Raw genomic sequence first — 15,012 nt, 5'->3', positions numbered from 1 at the left:
TTGCTCCAGAGCCCGTGTCGGGCCGGCGGGCTCGTCCCGGGGGGAGCGGGGCCGGCGTGGGGCTCGGCGGGCTCGGCGGGCGCTGCGGCGGAGGCCACGGGCAGGAGCACCCTCGCGTGGGCGCCGGGGGAAGCAGCCGTGCAGCTGCTGCCGCTGCAGCCGCCTCCGGACGCCGCAGCGTGACCGGGCTCCGGTGCCGGGACCGGGACCGGGCCCCCGCCTGGGCCGCGGGGCCAGGGGACGCCGCGCTCGGGCAGAGAGGACACAGCCGTGACGCCGGGCGGAGCGATGCAGCCAGTTTAATCCCTGCCGAGGCGCCGGGGGAGGCGGGGGGCTGCCGGGCCCACGCTCCGGGCTCCCGCCTGGCCGTGGGGGACAGCGGGGACGGTGGGACGGCTCGGGGGCACCTTGGCAGGGCGGTGGCACGGCTCGGTGGGGCGGCTCGGTGGGGACAGTGGCCCGGCTCATCGTGGTCACACGCGGTGTCGTCTCAGGGCTCGTACTGCAGGTCCGTGGCGATGAGCGCGAAGCCCTGGCGGGACTGGGGTGAGCGGGACGCGGGACACGGGGCGCAGGGTGTGGGACACGGGACATGGTGCGGGATGCGGGATGTGGGACGTGGACACAGGACACGTGCAGGGTGTGGGATACAGGCTGTGGGGTGCAGGGACACGGGACGTGCGGTGCAGGGTGTGGGATGCAGGACGTGGACGTGGGACACGGGGTGCAGGACATGGGATGCAGGACACGGTGCAGAGTGTGGGATGCAGGACACAAACACGGGGTGCAAGGTGTGGGATCCAGGCTGTGGGATGCAGGACATGGGACACGGGGTGCAGGACATGGGATGCAGGACATGGTGCAGGGTGTGGGATGCAGGACGTGGCCACAGGATGCAGGATGTGGGATCCAGGCTGTGGGATACAGGACGTGGGGACAGGGGCTGTGGGGTGCAGGCTGTGGGATGCAGGACATGGACAGAGGGTGCAGGATCCAGGCTGTGGGATGCAGGACACGGGACGTGGGATGCAGGATGTGGGATGCAGGACGCGGGATGATGCAGGACACGGCACCCACCTCCTGCAGCGTGACGCGGGGGTTGAGCAGGCGGAGGCGGTGCCCGGTGGGCAGCGGGAATCCAGCCCGGAGCTTCCCTGCGAGGAGAGCACAGCCGTCAGGGGGGCAGCCAGGGTGGCCCGCAGGGCAGCGGGGGGGGGGGTCGGGGGGGGGCACTCACGGTTCGCCAGGGGCACCCCGAACACCCGCAGCCCCAAGTTCAGCAGGTTCTCCAGGTTCTCCACCTGCGGGACACGGAGAGGCCCGGGGGCAGCCGGGCGCCTGCCATGGCTGCCGGCCACCAGCGAGTGCCTCTGGTCGGGCACCGGCCCCCCCCGCCGCCCCCCGGCCCCATCACAGCCCACTCACCTCCAGCGGCCCCACGTGCGACTCCACCTGCGTCACGCTGAGGCTGGAGGGAGAGAGCGGGGTCAGAGGCAGGCGCGGGGCCGGGGGCTGCCCCCTGCCCGGGACAGGGCCGGGCTGGTCCCGCGGGATTTGGGGCAGGGGCCCCGCTGGCCTGGGCAAGGGGCGCTGGGAGCCGCAGAGCCGGGGTGCGAGCGCCAGCGCGGGGCAGGGACGGGAGCGGGGACGGGAGGGGGCCGGAGCAGGCAGGACAGGCCCCAGGAGGGAAAGGCTGAAGGAGGAGAAAGGGGGGCTCCCTGGGGGCTCGGGGGATGCAGCACCCTGGCCCCGGGGGGGGGACTCACCCCACCAGGCTCACAGAGCCCCCGATCCTGTTCGCGGTGAGGAGCGGCTTCCCCGTCACGTTGGCATCCTGCAGCAAGAAGCGGTGTTGGCAAGGCTGGGGCAGTGCCTGCAACCCAGCATCGCCCCCAGCATGGCCCAGCATGGCCCAGTATCCCCCAGCATCACCCCAGGCAGGCGTACAGGGCAGGCGGCCCCCTTTGGGGCCTGGCCCCAGCTCCCCTCGCCCCCGGCAGCACTGGCCCCTCACAATGTCCAGCAGAAAAGCGGAGACGCGGGTGGCGTTGGGCAGGACCACGACGGCCTCTGCGGAGCCGAAGAGGGCCAGGCGCAGGCCGTCGGGGCGGCAGGAGAGCAGGGGCTGCCGGCGGGCCGAGAGGCGCAGCTCCACGGGCTGGTCCGGGTAAAGCTCCTGCAGCTGCGGGGACCAAGGCCGGGCTGGGCCGGAGCCACATCGGCTCCGCAGGGACCGGCCGGGCTCCAAGGCAGCCCCACCGCCAGCCCCACCGCCAGCTCACCCCACACCGCCTCACCCGGGCCTGGGTGCGGGAGGTTGGGGATGCATCCCGACCAGCCCGCACCACATCCCGCCTGCATTGCATCCCCCCTGCATCCCAACCAGCCCGTATCCCATCCCTCCTGCATCGCATCCCCCCTGCATCCTGACCAGCCCGTGTCCTATCCTGCCCACATCCCATTCCACCTGCATTGCATCCCACCCTGCATCCCGACCGGCCTGTATCCCATCCTTCCCACATCGCCTCCTACCTGCATCCCACCCTGTCCCCATCCCATCCTCCTGCATTGCATCTGCCCTGCATCCTGACCTGCTCGAGCCCCATCCTGCCTTCATCACATCCCCTCTGCATCCCGACCAGCCCGTATTCCATCCTGCCTGCATCCCATCCCACCCTGCCCACATCCCATCCCCCTGCATCCCAACCATCCCATGTCCCGTCCTGCCCATGCCCCATCCTGCCCGGCGCTGGGGACGGCTCCCCGCCCTGCTCACCCGCGGGGAGAAGAGCCCCAGGCTCTTGGTCCTCAGCCGGAGCGGGAAGCGCCGCGGGAGCTGCAAGGCAGGCGGAGGGGAGGGGGCCGCTGGGGCGGCAGCGGCGGCGGCCGGGACCCCCGTGGGGGGCAGCTTGACGCCGCGGTCGCACCGTGCCCCCGCCCCGGTGCCGTACCATGCTGCCGGTGACGGTCCAGCGCAGCGCGCCGGCCGTGAAGTACACGAAGGCCGCGGAGTTGGCGACGAAGTCGGTGACGGCCAGGAGCAGCATGGGCTCGCGGGCGGCGGGCAGCAGCACGGGCGCCGCCGAGAAGGGGCTCTGCCGGTGCCCGGCCACCCCGAAGAACTCCCCCTGCGCGGACAGGCGGACAGACGGATGGCGGCGGCGCTCGGGCCAGCCCAGTCCTGCGTCCGCGGGCCCGGCCGGTGCTCCGGGCTCGGCACCGGCCCCGCGGGATGGTCCTACCTTGAGGCTGACGTCCCCGTGCTCCGCCGTGATCTCCGGCCTCTGCAGCAGCGAGTAGTCGATGGCGGCGACGGGGTCGAGCTGGGCGGACACTGCGGGGCCGCAGGGTTGTGGCGAGCCGGGCTCCAGCTCCGTCCCGCAGCCCAGCAGGGCCCCAGGGCCACCCCCGTCCCGCAGCCCCCCGGCCCCGGCTCCCGGCCCCCGCTACCTTGCAGGGTTCCCAGGACGTCCTCGAGCCTGCGGATGCCGCGATGCAGCTCGGGGCAGAGCTGGAAGCAGAGAGCCGGCGTCAGCGAGCGCCGTGCTGGGCACGCGGCCCCCCGGCAGGGACGGGGACACGGCGGCAGGGCACCGCCGAGCACTCACGTGCTTGTTGAGCTCCAGCCTCAGGGGTCCCTGCAGCACCGGCGCCAGGAGGTTGTAGATCCAGCTGTGGGGAGAGCGGGGGCCTCAGCCCGGGCTCCGCGGGATGCCCGGTGCCGGGGCGGCTCGGGAACGCGCAGGTACCTCTGCCCACGGCGAAAGTCCAGGCGCAGGTGGCCGACGCTGGAGTCGCAGCCGGCGCTCCAGACCGCGGGGCGGCCGTCGGCGTCCGCGCTCACCCCCAGCACCGCCGACACGGCCACGTCGCCCGCGCGGACCTCCACGGTGCCGCCGTCACGCCTGCGGGGCAGAGCGGCTGAGCCCGGGGCTGTGCGGCACCGGGGGGACGGGGACCTGCCCTCGCCGGCAGCCCCCCGCGGCGCGAGGCCTCGACTCACGCTGCCCCCAGCTCGGCTCCCCACTCGGCGCTGAGCCGGATCTGCGCCTGCCGCACCGCCAGCCTCACGCCCACGGCCTCCGAGAAGGCCACGGCCGAGTCGTTGATGTGCAGCTCGTGGACGTGGACCCTGCGGGCAGCGGCAGCCTGAGCGCGCGCCCGCCGCCGCGCTCGCCCCGGGCCCGGGGAGGGGACACGGGGGGGACACGGGAGGGGGACACGGGCTCTCACCGGGGCACGGCAAAGACGAGCTCCCCCAGCAGCGGCAGGCGGTACCGGCCCGTCAGGTTCAGCTCGTGCTCCCGCTGCAGCAGCACCCGCAGCATCTCCAGCCCGAACTGCCGGCCTGGGGCACAGCAGCCGCGGTGAGGGCACGGCCAGGGCCGAGGGGCGCCCTGGGCTTCGGCACCCACCGGGGCGCCCGTGCAGCCGGGAAGGGGCGCAAAACCCACCGTAGTCCAGGGCCCTCGGGGTCACCCTGCCCTTGAGGCCGGGGTTGGAGGTGGCCAGCGTCGGGCCGGCGGGCAGCAGCAGCAGCAGCGGCAGCAGCAGCAGCGGGACCATGGCGGGCTCGCGGCGGGACCGGGGCGCTGGCGCGGAGGAGGGCGCTGAGCACCGGGACGCCCTCGCACCGTCCGGCGCCCGGCGGATCCCGCGCCACCCCGGCCACCCGGGACTTATATCGTGGCCGGGAGCGGCGGGTTACAGCGGGGGGGCCGCGGGGACAGTCCCGCCACCGTCCCGGCGGGCGCCCTTCCCGCACGTGCCGGGGCCGCGGCGGCGCGGCGGCCGCCGAAAGCCCCCGCTTGCCCAACGCCTGACTCAGAGGGGAAGCGGGGTCCCGCGTGCTTCCCCGCCTGCGCGGCCCGGGCCTGGGAGCGGGGCGCCCGGGGGGCTCCCACGCGGCGCCGGGGCTCCCGCCGCTCTCCTGGGCTTTGCTGTCACACCCCGGGGCAGGGATGCCGCGCGGCGGGACGGCCCTGGCACCGGCTGCCGATGTGGCCCGGGCTGCTGACGTGGCCCTGGCACCCTCGCGGCGGCAGCCACCGGCACTTGGCAGCTGAGCTCGGCCCGAGGCAGGACGTCTCCGGCGGCCCCGGGACCCCGCCATGGGGGCCGGTCCCCTCCCAGCACCGCGTCTGCCCCCTCCCAAGTCGCAGCCCCGGGGAAAGCACCGCGCCGAGCCCTCACACGCAGGAGCCGGCAGCCCCGGCGGTGTGTCACCGTGCTGACACCCCCCGCACCCGGCAGCATCCCCGGGGCAGCCCCCTACCCCGGCCCCCCCGGCCCACATGGCCCCCCGCTCTGCCCCGGCACCCAGCCGCCGCATGGCCTCACCGTGCCGGCCGAGCCCGGTGCCCGGGGGCCGCGCGGGTCCCGCCACGGCGCCCACCTCGGCCGGCTCCCCCAGGGCCACCGGCGAGCAGCAGGGACCGGCTCCGATGGCGACGTCCATCCCGGTGACACAGACGGGCTGGTCAGACCAGAACGTCACCCAGCTCCCGCGTCCCTAATGCCTTCCGGGATGGGGCAAGTCCCTGTCCTGGCGGCGAGGCTCTCCCGGCGGCAGATGCCCGGCGGGGCCGGACGCTCCCTGTGACGCCCCGGCACATCCCCGCGCGGCCGCATCCGGCTCCCGGCACGTGCAGCGGGCTGGAGCGGGGACGTGTGGCGGCAAGCACGTGCCACCGCGCACAGGGACATCCGCCAGCACCTTCGCTCGCCCCTTCCACCTCGGCTGGCCGCGAACGAGCTGCTGGAGCAGGCAGGGGAGGAGGCCACGCGCGGGCAAGGCATGGATGCGGCCTCTCCACGGCACGGGGAAGGGCCCCAGCACCCCACGCACGGCCCCAGCACCCCGAGCACAACCCCGGCCACTGGCTGCCCGTGCCCCAGCGGGGCCGCGAGCATCCCACCAGCATCCCAGCATCCCACCATCCGTGTGGCTCAGCCCCGATGGCCCCCCCGCCGAGGCAGGCCGTGGGGCAGGGGCTGCTCGTCCATCCACCCCCCCCAGAGCAGTGGCCCCAGAGCCAGGGACACAGGGACTCGCTGAGCCACCACAGCTTTACTGAGATGCCAGCGGCTGTGGCTGCACGAGGCCTCGCAGGTGGCACTTGCCCTCCCCTCCCAGCAGCCGCCGGGAGCTGGAGCCCGACGCAGCACCCCGGGGCCCAGCTGTGCCGGCACCCAGCCCTGGGGCAGCGGCGCTGGAGGGGCCGGGGTGGCTCAGCCCCTGCACGGCCCCACCAAACCGGGGGTCCCTGCAGCAGCCCCAGCAGAGCCCCCGGGGTACCCCGGGAGCCGCGCCAGCCCCCAGCCCCCCCAGGAGCCCCGCCAGCCCCCGTGGTACCCCGGGAGCCCCGCCAGCCCCCAGCCCCCCCAGGAGCCCCGCCAGCCTCCGTGGTACCCCGGGAGCCCCGCCAGCCCCCCAGGAGCCCATCCTGCCCCGGGCGCCCATCCTGCCGCCGCGCAGTGCGAGCGGGCGCCGGGAGAGGGACCCCGCGGGCCGGGACCGACGCTCCTGCTGCCCGGCACAGCCGGGACCTGGGGACAACTGGGGCCTGGGGACAACTGGGGCCCAAGGCTGCCAGCAACCCCGGGGCGATGGCGGGCCCTGGGGCAGGAGGTCCTGGGGGGGAACGGAGGGTCTCGGGGGGGGGGGGAAAGGCTGCATCCCGCACCCCAGGCAGCCGCTGAGCAGGGCCCCAGCTCAGCCGTGCCCCCTTCTCTGCCCCCCCCCGCCTCGGGCAAGGACTGACGCAGGCCGCGGGGAGGGAACGGGGCACCCAGCCCTGCTGGTCCCCCCCCAGGAGCAGCTGCAGCACCGACCCCTAAGGGAGCCAGGGGCAGCCAGGAGCTCGGCCCCTCTTGGCATTAACTAGTTTGAACAGTTTTTACTTTGATCCCGAGGAGCTGGGCAGGCTGGGGAGGGGGCTCGCGGCAGGGACAGGAGCACGGGGGGGGGCACCCAGGACAGCAAAGCGTCTCCCACCTGGCCTGGGGTCTGCCCCGGAGAGCAGGACCCACGACCTCCGCTGCCCCCCAGCCGCTGTCCCCGCTGGGGCAGGACATCCCTGCTTCCCGGGTCACCCGGGAGCCAGCTGCCCCATCCGCAAGCGGGCAGTGGGATCGGCCCCAACGCACCCACGGGTGCTCATGGGCACCCACGTGCACACGCACCCGCAGCCGTGCCAGGGAGCCCGGTGCACCGGCACGCACACGTGCACAGGTGCGTACATGCACACCTGCAGCAGGGGCTGCGTCACCGCTTCCGTGCCCGCGGGGACACGTGTGGGGCCACGCGCTTGGGGTCCACCGGGGCGTCTCCACCCCACGGCACCAGGGGCTCAGAGGCAGCCCGGCTTTCTGGGCAGAAACAGGGCACAGGGAGAACGGGAACGCACCCGTACACGGCCCTCAGCCGAGCCCTGGACGTGGCCCTGGGGCACAGACGCTGCCCCACCAGTGGCCCTCGCCGTCCAGCGGGGCCGGGGCTCCTGGGGCCAAGAACAGCCTCCTGCCCGGGGCTGGTGCGGTGGGAGCCCCGGCGAGGGGCCGTTCACAGCTGCGCCCGGGGAGGCAGCTCAGCACCGGGGGGTGAGTCAGGGGGCAGCTCGGGGCAGTACCGCCAGCCCGGCGCCCGCAGCAGCCGCGGGGTTGCACAACCGCCGCTGATGCAAACTCCGGCGGCGGCAGCGCCCGGCCAGCTGCAGCTCCCGCCTCGGCTGCGGGGGGCAAGGGGGAAGCGCGGGGCAGCGCCGAGCGTCACAGGGGCACATGCAGGGGGGCGAGGGGCAGAGCAGCCCCCGCCGCAGCCACGAGCCCTCCAGGCCGATGCAGTGACTCAGGCGTGACTCCGCACCGGCCCCGGGAGCGACGCGCTGGCCCGGCCAGGAAGTTGGGCAAGGCCGGGTCCGTGCTGCCGGGCAGCGCTGGCCCCTGGGGACCAGCCGGGGTGGGGGCCGGTATCCAGGCGGGGGCCACCCCCGGGCCAGGCCCCTTCCCGGCCCCCCGCTGCCCCCGGGTTGGGTGCTCCGCACACAGACAGGGACGCAGAGGAGAAGCGTCTCGTAACCAGGGCTTGTTTAATAACAAAACTCCAACTATTGTAGAACAATATTCGCCAGCATCATTGTAATATACAATACGGGGAATGCTCTCAGCAATCTGAGAAGGATACGTGCCGCGAGGCCGCGGTGGGGGGCGCCGGCCCCGGGCGGGGGCTCTCGGCTGCCCTCGGCGCAGCCCCCCGACGGCGCGGGGGCTCCCGAGTCCTCGCCGGTCCGGAGCGGGTCTCAGCGGCACAGGATGCGGTCCGCGGCGGGCATGCACGGAGCCTGCGGGAAGGGCGACAGGGCCGGTCAGGGCGGGCTGGGGGAGCCCCGGGGGAGATGGGGAGGGAGAGGGGGGCACGGGGGAGCGGAGCCGGGGTGGCTGGAAGGGGGCCGCACCGGTGCGAGGCAGCGGGGAGGAGGGGGGCGATGCAGGGGAGCCCGGCGGGGTCCCCCGGAGCGAGAGGGGCGTTAAGGCGGCCGGACCGGGGCGGCCCGGCGAGCGGGAAGGGGAGCGGGCCCGGGGCGGGGAGGGGCCGGGAGCGGGGCCGCGCTCACCTCGGGGGGGTCCCCGCCGGGGGCGGCGGCGCGGGGGGGGCCCCGCTGCAGCGCCAGCTGCAGGTCCCAGATGTAGTCGATGACGTGCTGCAGGATCTCCACCTTGGAGACGCGCCGGTGCCGCGGCAGCGTGGGCACCAGCGCCCGCAGCCGCGAGTAGCAGCCCTTCATGTCGTAGAGCAGCGCGGCCGCCGCCTGCTCCGCTTGCTCCGCCGCCGCCCCCGGGCCCGGCCCGCAGCGCGCGGCCTCCCCGGGCCGCACCGCCTTCAGCGAACCGCCGGCGCCCGCGGGCAGCGGCGACGGGGCGGCGCTGGCGACCTTCATGGAGCGGCGGGCAGCGACCGGCGGCGACGGGACCCTGCGGGCGCGGAGCGGAGCACTGCGCTCCCGCCGCCCCGCGCCGCGCCACTTATAGAGCGCCGTGGCCGGGGGCGGGGCCGCGGGGCAGCGCCGCAGCCAATGGCGAGGCCGCGGGGGCGGGGCAGGCCCCGCCCGCCCCATTCATGCCCGCCGAAGGGGACGGTGTTAAAGAGACAGTGTCCCGCCCCGGGGAGGAGCGGGCCGCCGCGGGGCTGGGGGGGGCTCGGGCCGCGGCCCTGGGGGGGGCTCGGGGCGCGCTGCACCGGGACGCACCGGCGGCGCGGACACCTTCCCCGCCACGGGCCGTGACCCGCACGGAGCCGGCCCCGGGCCCCGGCCCCTCGTTAACGGGGCTGAGTTACTCCGCGCTCCCGGAGCCGCCGCCGGCAGAGGCGCCTCCAAACGCCGGGCTGCGAGCGCACGGGGGGCGCCGGGACCCCGCTCCGGGGCCCTGCAACCCCCCCTGTGTTCCCCTCCAGCCCCCCAGGCTCTCTGCACCCCCCGGGTCAGGCATCTCCCGGGCCACAGCCCAGCTCCCTCCACTGCCACCCCCCAGTCCCACTGCAACCTCGGGGCCCCTTGTACCCCCCCAGCTCCCTGCACCCACGGCCCCCTGCATCCTCCAGGTCCAGGCACTCCCGGGTCCCTGCAGCCCACGGATCTCCCCAACACCCGGACCCCTGCACCCCCGGCACCCTGCACCCCCGGCACCCTGCACCCCTGCCCTGCTGCATGCCCCAGGTCCCCGTATCCCTGCCCCCTGCACCCCCAGCCCCTGCACCCCACGGCTCTCCCCAGCCCCGGGGTCCCCTGCAACCCCAGTCCCCTGCACCCCCGACCTCCTGCACCCTACGGCCCCCGCACCCCCCAGACTCCCCACACTCTTGCACCCCCAGGCCCCTGCACCCCACGGCTCTCCCCAGCCCCGGGGTCCCCTGCAACCCCAGTCCCCTGCACCCCCGACCTCCTGCACCCTACGGCCCCCGCACCCCCCAGGCCCCTGCACCCCACGGCTCTCCCCAGCCCCGGGGTCCCCTGCACCCCCCTGCCCTGCATGCCCCAGCCCCCAGCGCCCCCCGGCCCCGCAGCGCGCCTCGCCCCTCGCGGCCCCCCCGCCTCCCCGGCGGCTCAGACCGCTAGACGCCAGGCCCGTGACGTCACCCATTCATAAAACCCCGCGCGCTGTCAGCGCGGCGCCTCGCGGGCGGTGCCCATGGCGACGGGGGCGGGGCGCGGGGCGGCGGGGGGGGCGCGGGGCCGCCGGCGGCAGCGGGGTCGCGGCGCCCGAAGCGCTCCCGGCCCCCGGTGCAGCCGCGGCGGCCCGGGGCTCGCTGCCCGCCGGCCTCGCTGGGTGCGAGGGGGGTCCGGGCTGCCGGGCGGCTGCTCCCGCCGCCCCGGCCCGCGTGTGTGCAGCGGCTGCAAAAACGGAGCTGGGGCGGGAGGGCTGCTCCCCTCCTGCATGGCCGTGCCGTGCCCTGGCCGTGCTATGCCCACAGCCATGCCGTGCCCATGGCAATACCGTGCCCGTGGCCATGCCGTGCCTGCAGCCATGCCGGGTCCATGCCCATGCCGTGCCCATGCCCATGCCGTGCCAGTGGCCATGCCGTGCCTGCAGCCATGCCGTGCCCGTGGCCATGCCTTGCCCATGGCCATGCCGTGCCCGTGGCCATGCCGTGCCCGTGGCCATGCCGTGCCTGCAGCCATGCCGGGTCCATGCCCATGCCGTGCCCATGGCAATACCGTGCCCGTGGCCATGCCGTGCCCGTGGCCATGCCGTGCCCATGCCCATGCCGGGTCCATGCCCATGCCGTGCCCGTGGCCATGCCGTGCCCGTGGCCATGCCGTGCTCGGCGCAGGCTGCAGGTGCAGGGCAGCGCTGCCCCCCCCGGCTCTGGGTGCCTCCTTGCCCCAGAGCGCGAGAGCCACCCCAGTGGCCCTGGGTCCCCGCCAGAGCTCAGAGCAGCTTGGCCACTGCCAGGTTGCAGCACTGGGGCCAGACCCCCGGCAGAGGCAACTCATGTGGGGGGCGGCTGGCGGCAGCGTGGGGCAGCGAGGGCCGGGCTGGGCCGTGGTGCCACCGTGCGCCCCAGCAGCTCACGGGCCAGGCGGTGCGGGGACGGGGACGGGGACAGCGGGAGGCCGGGCTGGGCCAGGGAGTAGCGGCCACAGCCCTTGTGCAAGGCCCAGCATAAAGCCGCAACAGAAAACCAGTCCCTGCCCTGGAGGGCTTCCGATCCCGCAACAGAAAACCAGTCCCTGCCCTGGAGGGCTTCCGATCGGAGCGTTAATTAGCACTGATGATCGCTGCCTTATCCCCGCACCTGTAGGGAGGCTCAGCCAGCCTCTCGGCTAGACAAGAGTGACGGCACCGTGGCAGGAGGCAGCAGCTCCCCGGCCCACAGCTGCGGGGTCCCCGCGCGGGGAACCCAGGGCGCCCGGCACAGTGTTTCAGCCCTTTCCAAAGCAGAGCCCCGGCCTCTCTCCACCCCCAAACGGCACAAAACCAAAAAATCTCCAGCCCTTTTGTTCACTACACGCACACGGCTGTGCACACTGCGGCATGCACATACACGTGCCCACAGCTGCCTGCCCATGCACAAACGCATGCACACACGCGAACGCGGATTCATGTGCATCCAGATGCATGCACACATGTGCACAGATGTGCACAGATGCATGCACATGCACAAAGAGGCATGCACACACATGCACACAGTTGCATGCACACACGTGTACTCTAATGCATGCACACACATGCACGCAGATGCATGCACACACATGCACTCGGATGCATGCGCGCACACACACACACGCAGATGCATGCACACACATGCGCACGGCGGCATGCACATGCCCCCATGCGTGTGCACCCGTGCCCGTGCCCACGCGTGTGCGGGGAGCGTGGGAGCGGCTGCCCTCCCCTGTGCCGCGGGTGGCCGCGGGGCCGGGCTGAGGGCTGGCTGCGCCGCGGCTTTGTTGGCGGCAGCAGGAAGCAGCGATGGCCTCTGCAGCGAACAAAGCCAGCGCGGGGCCGGGGCGCCCAGACAGCACGGCTCCAGCCCCGCGCAGCCCAGCCTCTCCGCTCGCCCGGGTGACGGGGCCACGACCGCAGCAGGGGACCGCAGGGGTGGCCCTGCGAGGCAGGCGCCGCGCTGGGGGGCGTGGGGGGTGTAACCCCCAGGTTGCATAAACCCTGCAGTCTCTGTGCTCTGCCTGTGCCAGCCCGTCTGGGGGGAGCCGCATCCCTCCATCCCTCTGTCCCTGCATCCCTTCCTCTCTCCTGCCCTCCATGCTCCCTTCCCTCCATCCTTCTGTCCCTCTGCCCCTGCATCCCCCATCCATCTCTGCATCCCTCCATCCCTCTGTCTCTGCATCCCTCCATCCCTGTCCTTCCATCCCTCTCTCCCTGCATCCCTTCATCTCTCCTGCCCTCCGTGCCCCTTCCCTCCATCCTTCTGCCCCTGCATCCCTCCATCCATCTGTCCCTCCATCCCTCTGTCCCTGCCTCCCTGCCTCCCTCCCCGCGCCCCCCGTGCCGGCGGCGGCGGTTCCCAGGGTGGGCACGGCGCTGGGGTCGCCCCCTCCATTCAGGGCCCCGCGGGGAGCCCGCCGCCCGCCCGGTTCCCACCGCGGCTCTCAAAGGCGCTAATTAGCCCCCATCTGGCGGCAGCGGCCCCCGCGCGCGGCGCGGACACTGGGCGCAGGAATGCCTTTCAGCGCCGCCGCCGCAGCTGCGCCGCCAACAATGCGCCGCCGCCCGCCCGCGCCCCCCCCGCCGCCCCCCCCGCCGCCCCGCCGCCCGCCCGCGAATTAGCCAGATGTCAGAGCTCAGGGCCCCGGGGCCCAGAGGTCAGGCCCGGTCCCGGCCGGCGGCCGCCCCGGCGTGCAGCTCCGGGCGCTGCAGCGGGCGGGGGCCGCGGGACGGACCCCCATGGGCGCCCGGGGACCCCCGCGCCCCGCGTGCCCCTGCCGGGCTCGTCCTGCTGCCCTGGCCGCGGTGCAGCTGGAGCGGGGCCGCGGCCTGAGAAAGCGCCCGCGCATCCCCCTCCCGCCCGGCCCCGGCTCCATCCGCTGCAGCCCAGACCGGCTGGAGCCGCGCGGCCCTTCCTGGGATTTATTCCAGCTTCCTGCCCCTCCTCGCTGGCGGGCGCGGGCCGGGGCTGCTCCCGGCTGCTTCCTCTCCCCGCTCGCTCGCAGCCGGGCGGGCCAGCGCCGCTGGACGGCACCCGGCACCCAGCCGGGGGACAGGGCCATGGCACGGGCACGCTCGGCCCTTGCGCCAGCCCGGGAGCCGCAGCGGCTCAGCCCGGAGGGGTTTCGGAGCCAGCAGCGCCGGGGTCCTGCCCCAGCGCTCGGCGTTTCCAGCCCTGGGTGCTCGCTGCAGCCTATCCCATCCCATCCCATCCCATCCCGCTCCATCCCATCCCATCCCGCCGGGGCCAAGCGGTGGTGCCCCGGCGGAGATGCCCAGCAGCGCGGGAAGGGGCTGCGGGCAAAGCCCCGGCTCGGCCCCATGCACCGGGAGCTGGCGGGGGGAGCACGGGGGGAGCCACCTCGGCCCCTGCCCGGCCGGGCCGGCGGAGGCTTCCTGCCGGAGCCAGCGCGCTTCCGCGGCCGGAGGGCCCCCGCGGCGAGGGGGAAGGTGGCGCGGCAGCCGCCCAGACAGAGCGGAGCCAGGCGCGGCGCTCGGCCCAGGTGCGGCCGCGCGAGCCCAGGCTACCGGCCGCGGCGCCCGGCCCTCGGCGCCGGCTCCTTCCCGGGGCCGCCGCGCTTCCTTCCTCCGGCCCGGCCCTGTTATCGCGCCGGGCAGGGCCCCGGGCGCGGGTGACCCCGCTCTGCCCTCCGCCAGCTTTCCGCTCCCCTCGGCAGGGCCGAGAGCCCTCGGGATGCTCCTGGCTCGCTGCCGTGCTCCCGCCGCACGCACTGCTGTCACGAGCGGCCCCGGGCTCTGCGGGCAGCGAGAATGAGGATGCTCCGGGCTCCTGCGCGGCTCCGCAGGGCACGGCGAGCCGTGATGGAGCATCCCCGCGGCAAGACGGGCCGGGGGCACCCGACAGCGAGAGCAGCCTCGGTCCCCTGTCCCCCGCCGGGCACCTCCGCGGGCCCCGTGCAGGGAAGAGCCCGGCACTCCGCGGCACGGCCGGCGTCGTTTTCCATGGGACACTGGAGGCTGGCGAAAGCACATCTGGAGTCTAGACTCAGCGACTCCGTGGGCCGGGCCTGTCGGCCGCGCCGTGCCCAGGCCCTGCCGCACTCTGTTTGCTTAGCTGGAGGTATTTAATTGGAATTAAAGTGGCCCCTCTTGTTTTTGCGGACAGGGCTGCTGGAAAAGGAGCTGTAAGTCATAGAAAACATCTGTAGGAGACTGCGAAGGGTCATTAGATGGCAGAACGCGAGGCGCCACTTTTAGTGCTCGCAGCCGACGTGGGGAATAATAGCTCAATACGGCTTTTGTGGAGGGGCTGCCAAGGCGGCAACACTTTCTATTTATTCTGGCAGTGGGCACGGCCAGAGACGCGGCTGCTCCGCGCCGGCCCGGAGGCGGGCAGGGAGGGCGCTGCAGAAGGGCGGCAGCCGGCCCCGGGCACGGCTCAGCGGCTCCCGGGCAGCCCCAGCCCCGGCTGCACCTCCACGCCCCAGGAGCAGGGACAGCACGAGCCACGGGGGCTCTGCCTTCGCCCTCCTCCACGGCTGGATTTGGGGACCCCCGGGCTTCGTTTCTGCACCCAGGGGAGATGCTGGGACTCCTCTCCCTCCCCGGCCCCCAGGCTCAGCCCCAAGGCCCCCAGATCCCCGCACCCCGGTCTCTGCTCCAGACCAGACTCTGGTGCCAGTCTCCCGCCCACAGCCGAGGCCATTTAAGGGGGGTGGGCACAGGATGGGGGGCAGCAGCCATGGCCCTACATCTTCTCTGGTCCTGGGAGAGGCATGAGGACCTCCGCGGACGAGGTTGGCCCTGGGGGGGACACAGCTCCCCGGGACAGGAGGAGGAAGGGGAGGGTCACTTGGAAAGAGGCAGGTGACAGGGGGGCCACAG

At 74.3% G+C, this 15,012-nt stretch overlaps 2 protein-coding genes across 2 annotated transcripts; both read right to left on the bottom strand.

Moving 5' to 3' along the window:
* Positions 1–299: 299 nt before the first annotated feature.
* Positions 300–4,587, bottom strand: LOC112987276 (bactericidal permeability-increasing protein-like). Its single transcript, XM_064521701.1, has 15 exons — positions 4,455–4,587; positions 4,234–4,348; positions 4,004–4,132; positions 3,750–3,905; positions 3,609–3,672; positions 3,451–3,511; positions 3,243–3,334; positions 2,952–3,128; positions 2,777–2,836; positions 2,015–2,182; positions 1,767–1,834; positions 1,426–1,468; positions 1,238–1,301; positions 1,078–1,154; positions 300–532 (listed from the first exon to the last, which is right to left on the bottom strand). Exons 1-15 carry the CDS (start codon positions 4,564–4,566, stop codon positions 491–493), a joined length of 1,428 nt encoding a protein of 475 aa, XP_064377771.1. The 5' UTR covers positions 4,567–4,587; the 3' UTR covers positions 300–490.
* A 3,484-nt stretch (positions 4,588–8,071) lies between these two features.
* ID1 (inhibitor of DNA binding 1) lies at positions 8,072–9,022 on the bottom strand. The gene is made up of 2 exons (XM_064521700.1): positions 8,616–9,022; positions 8,072–8,342 (listed from the first exon to the last, which is right to left on the bottom strand). Exons 1-2 carry the CDS (start codon positions 8,937–8,939, stop codon positions 8,301–8,303), a joined length of 366 nt encoding a protein of 121 aa, XP_064377770.1. The 5' UTR covers positions 8,940–9,022; the 3' UTR covers positions 8,072–8,300.
* Between the last annotated feature and the right edge of the window lie 5,990 nt (positions 9,023–15,012).

The sequence above is a fragment of the Dromaius novaehollandiae genome, chromosome 16 (assembly GCF_036370855.1).
Source record: "Dromaius novaehollandiae isolate bDroNov1 chromosome 16, bDroNov1.hap1, whole genome shotgun sequence".
NCBI classification, from domain to species: Eukaryota; Metazoa; Chordata; class Aves; order Casuariiformes; family Dromaiidae; genus Dromaius; species Dromaius novaehollandiae.
This window is presented reverse-complemented; position numbering and strand designations above follow the sequence as displayed.

Coding starts and splice junctions, on each gene's coding strand:
- ID1 (XM_064521700.1), bottom strand. CDS start 8,939: ATGAAGGTCGCCAGCGCCGCCCCGTCGCCGCTGCCCGCGGGCGCCGGC. Junction 8,343..8,615: donor CCGGCGGGGACCCCCCCGAG/GTGAGCGCGGCC, acceptor CCCTTCCCGCAG/GCTCCGTGCATGCCCGCCGC.
- LOC112987276 (XM_064521701.1), bottom strand. CDS start 4,566: ATGGTCCCGCTGCTGCTGCTGCCGCTGCTGCTGCTGCTGCCCGCCGGC. Junction 1,469..1,766: donor GGCTCTGTGAGCCTGGTGGG/GTGAGTCCCCCC, acceptor CTCTCCCTCCAG/CCTCAGCGTGACGCAGGTGG. Junction 1,302..1,425: donor CGCACGTGGGGCCGCTGGAG/GTGAGTGGGCTG, acceptor CGTGTCCCGCAG/GTGGAGAACCTGGAGAACCT.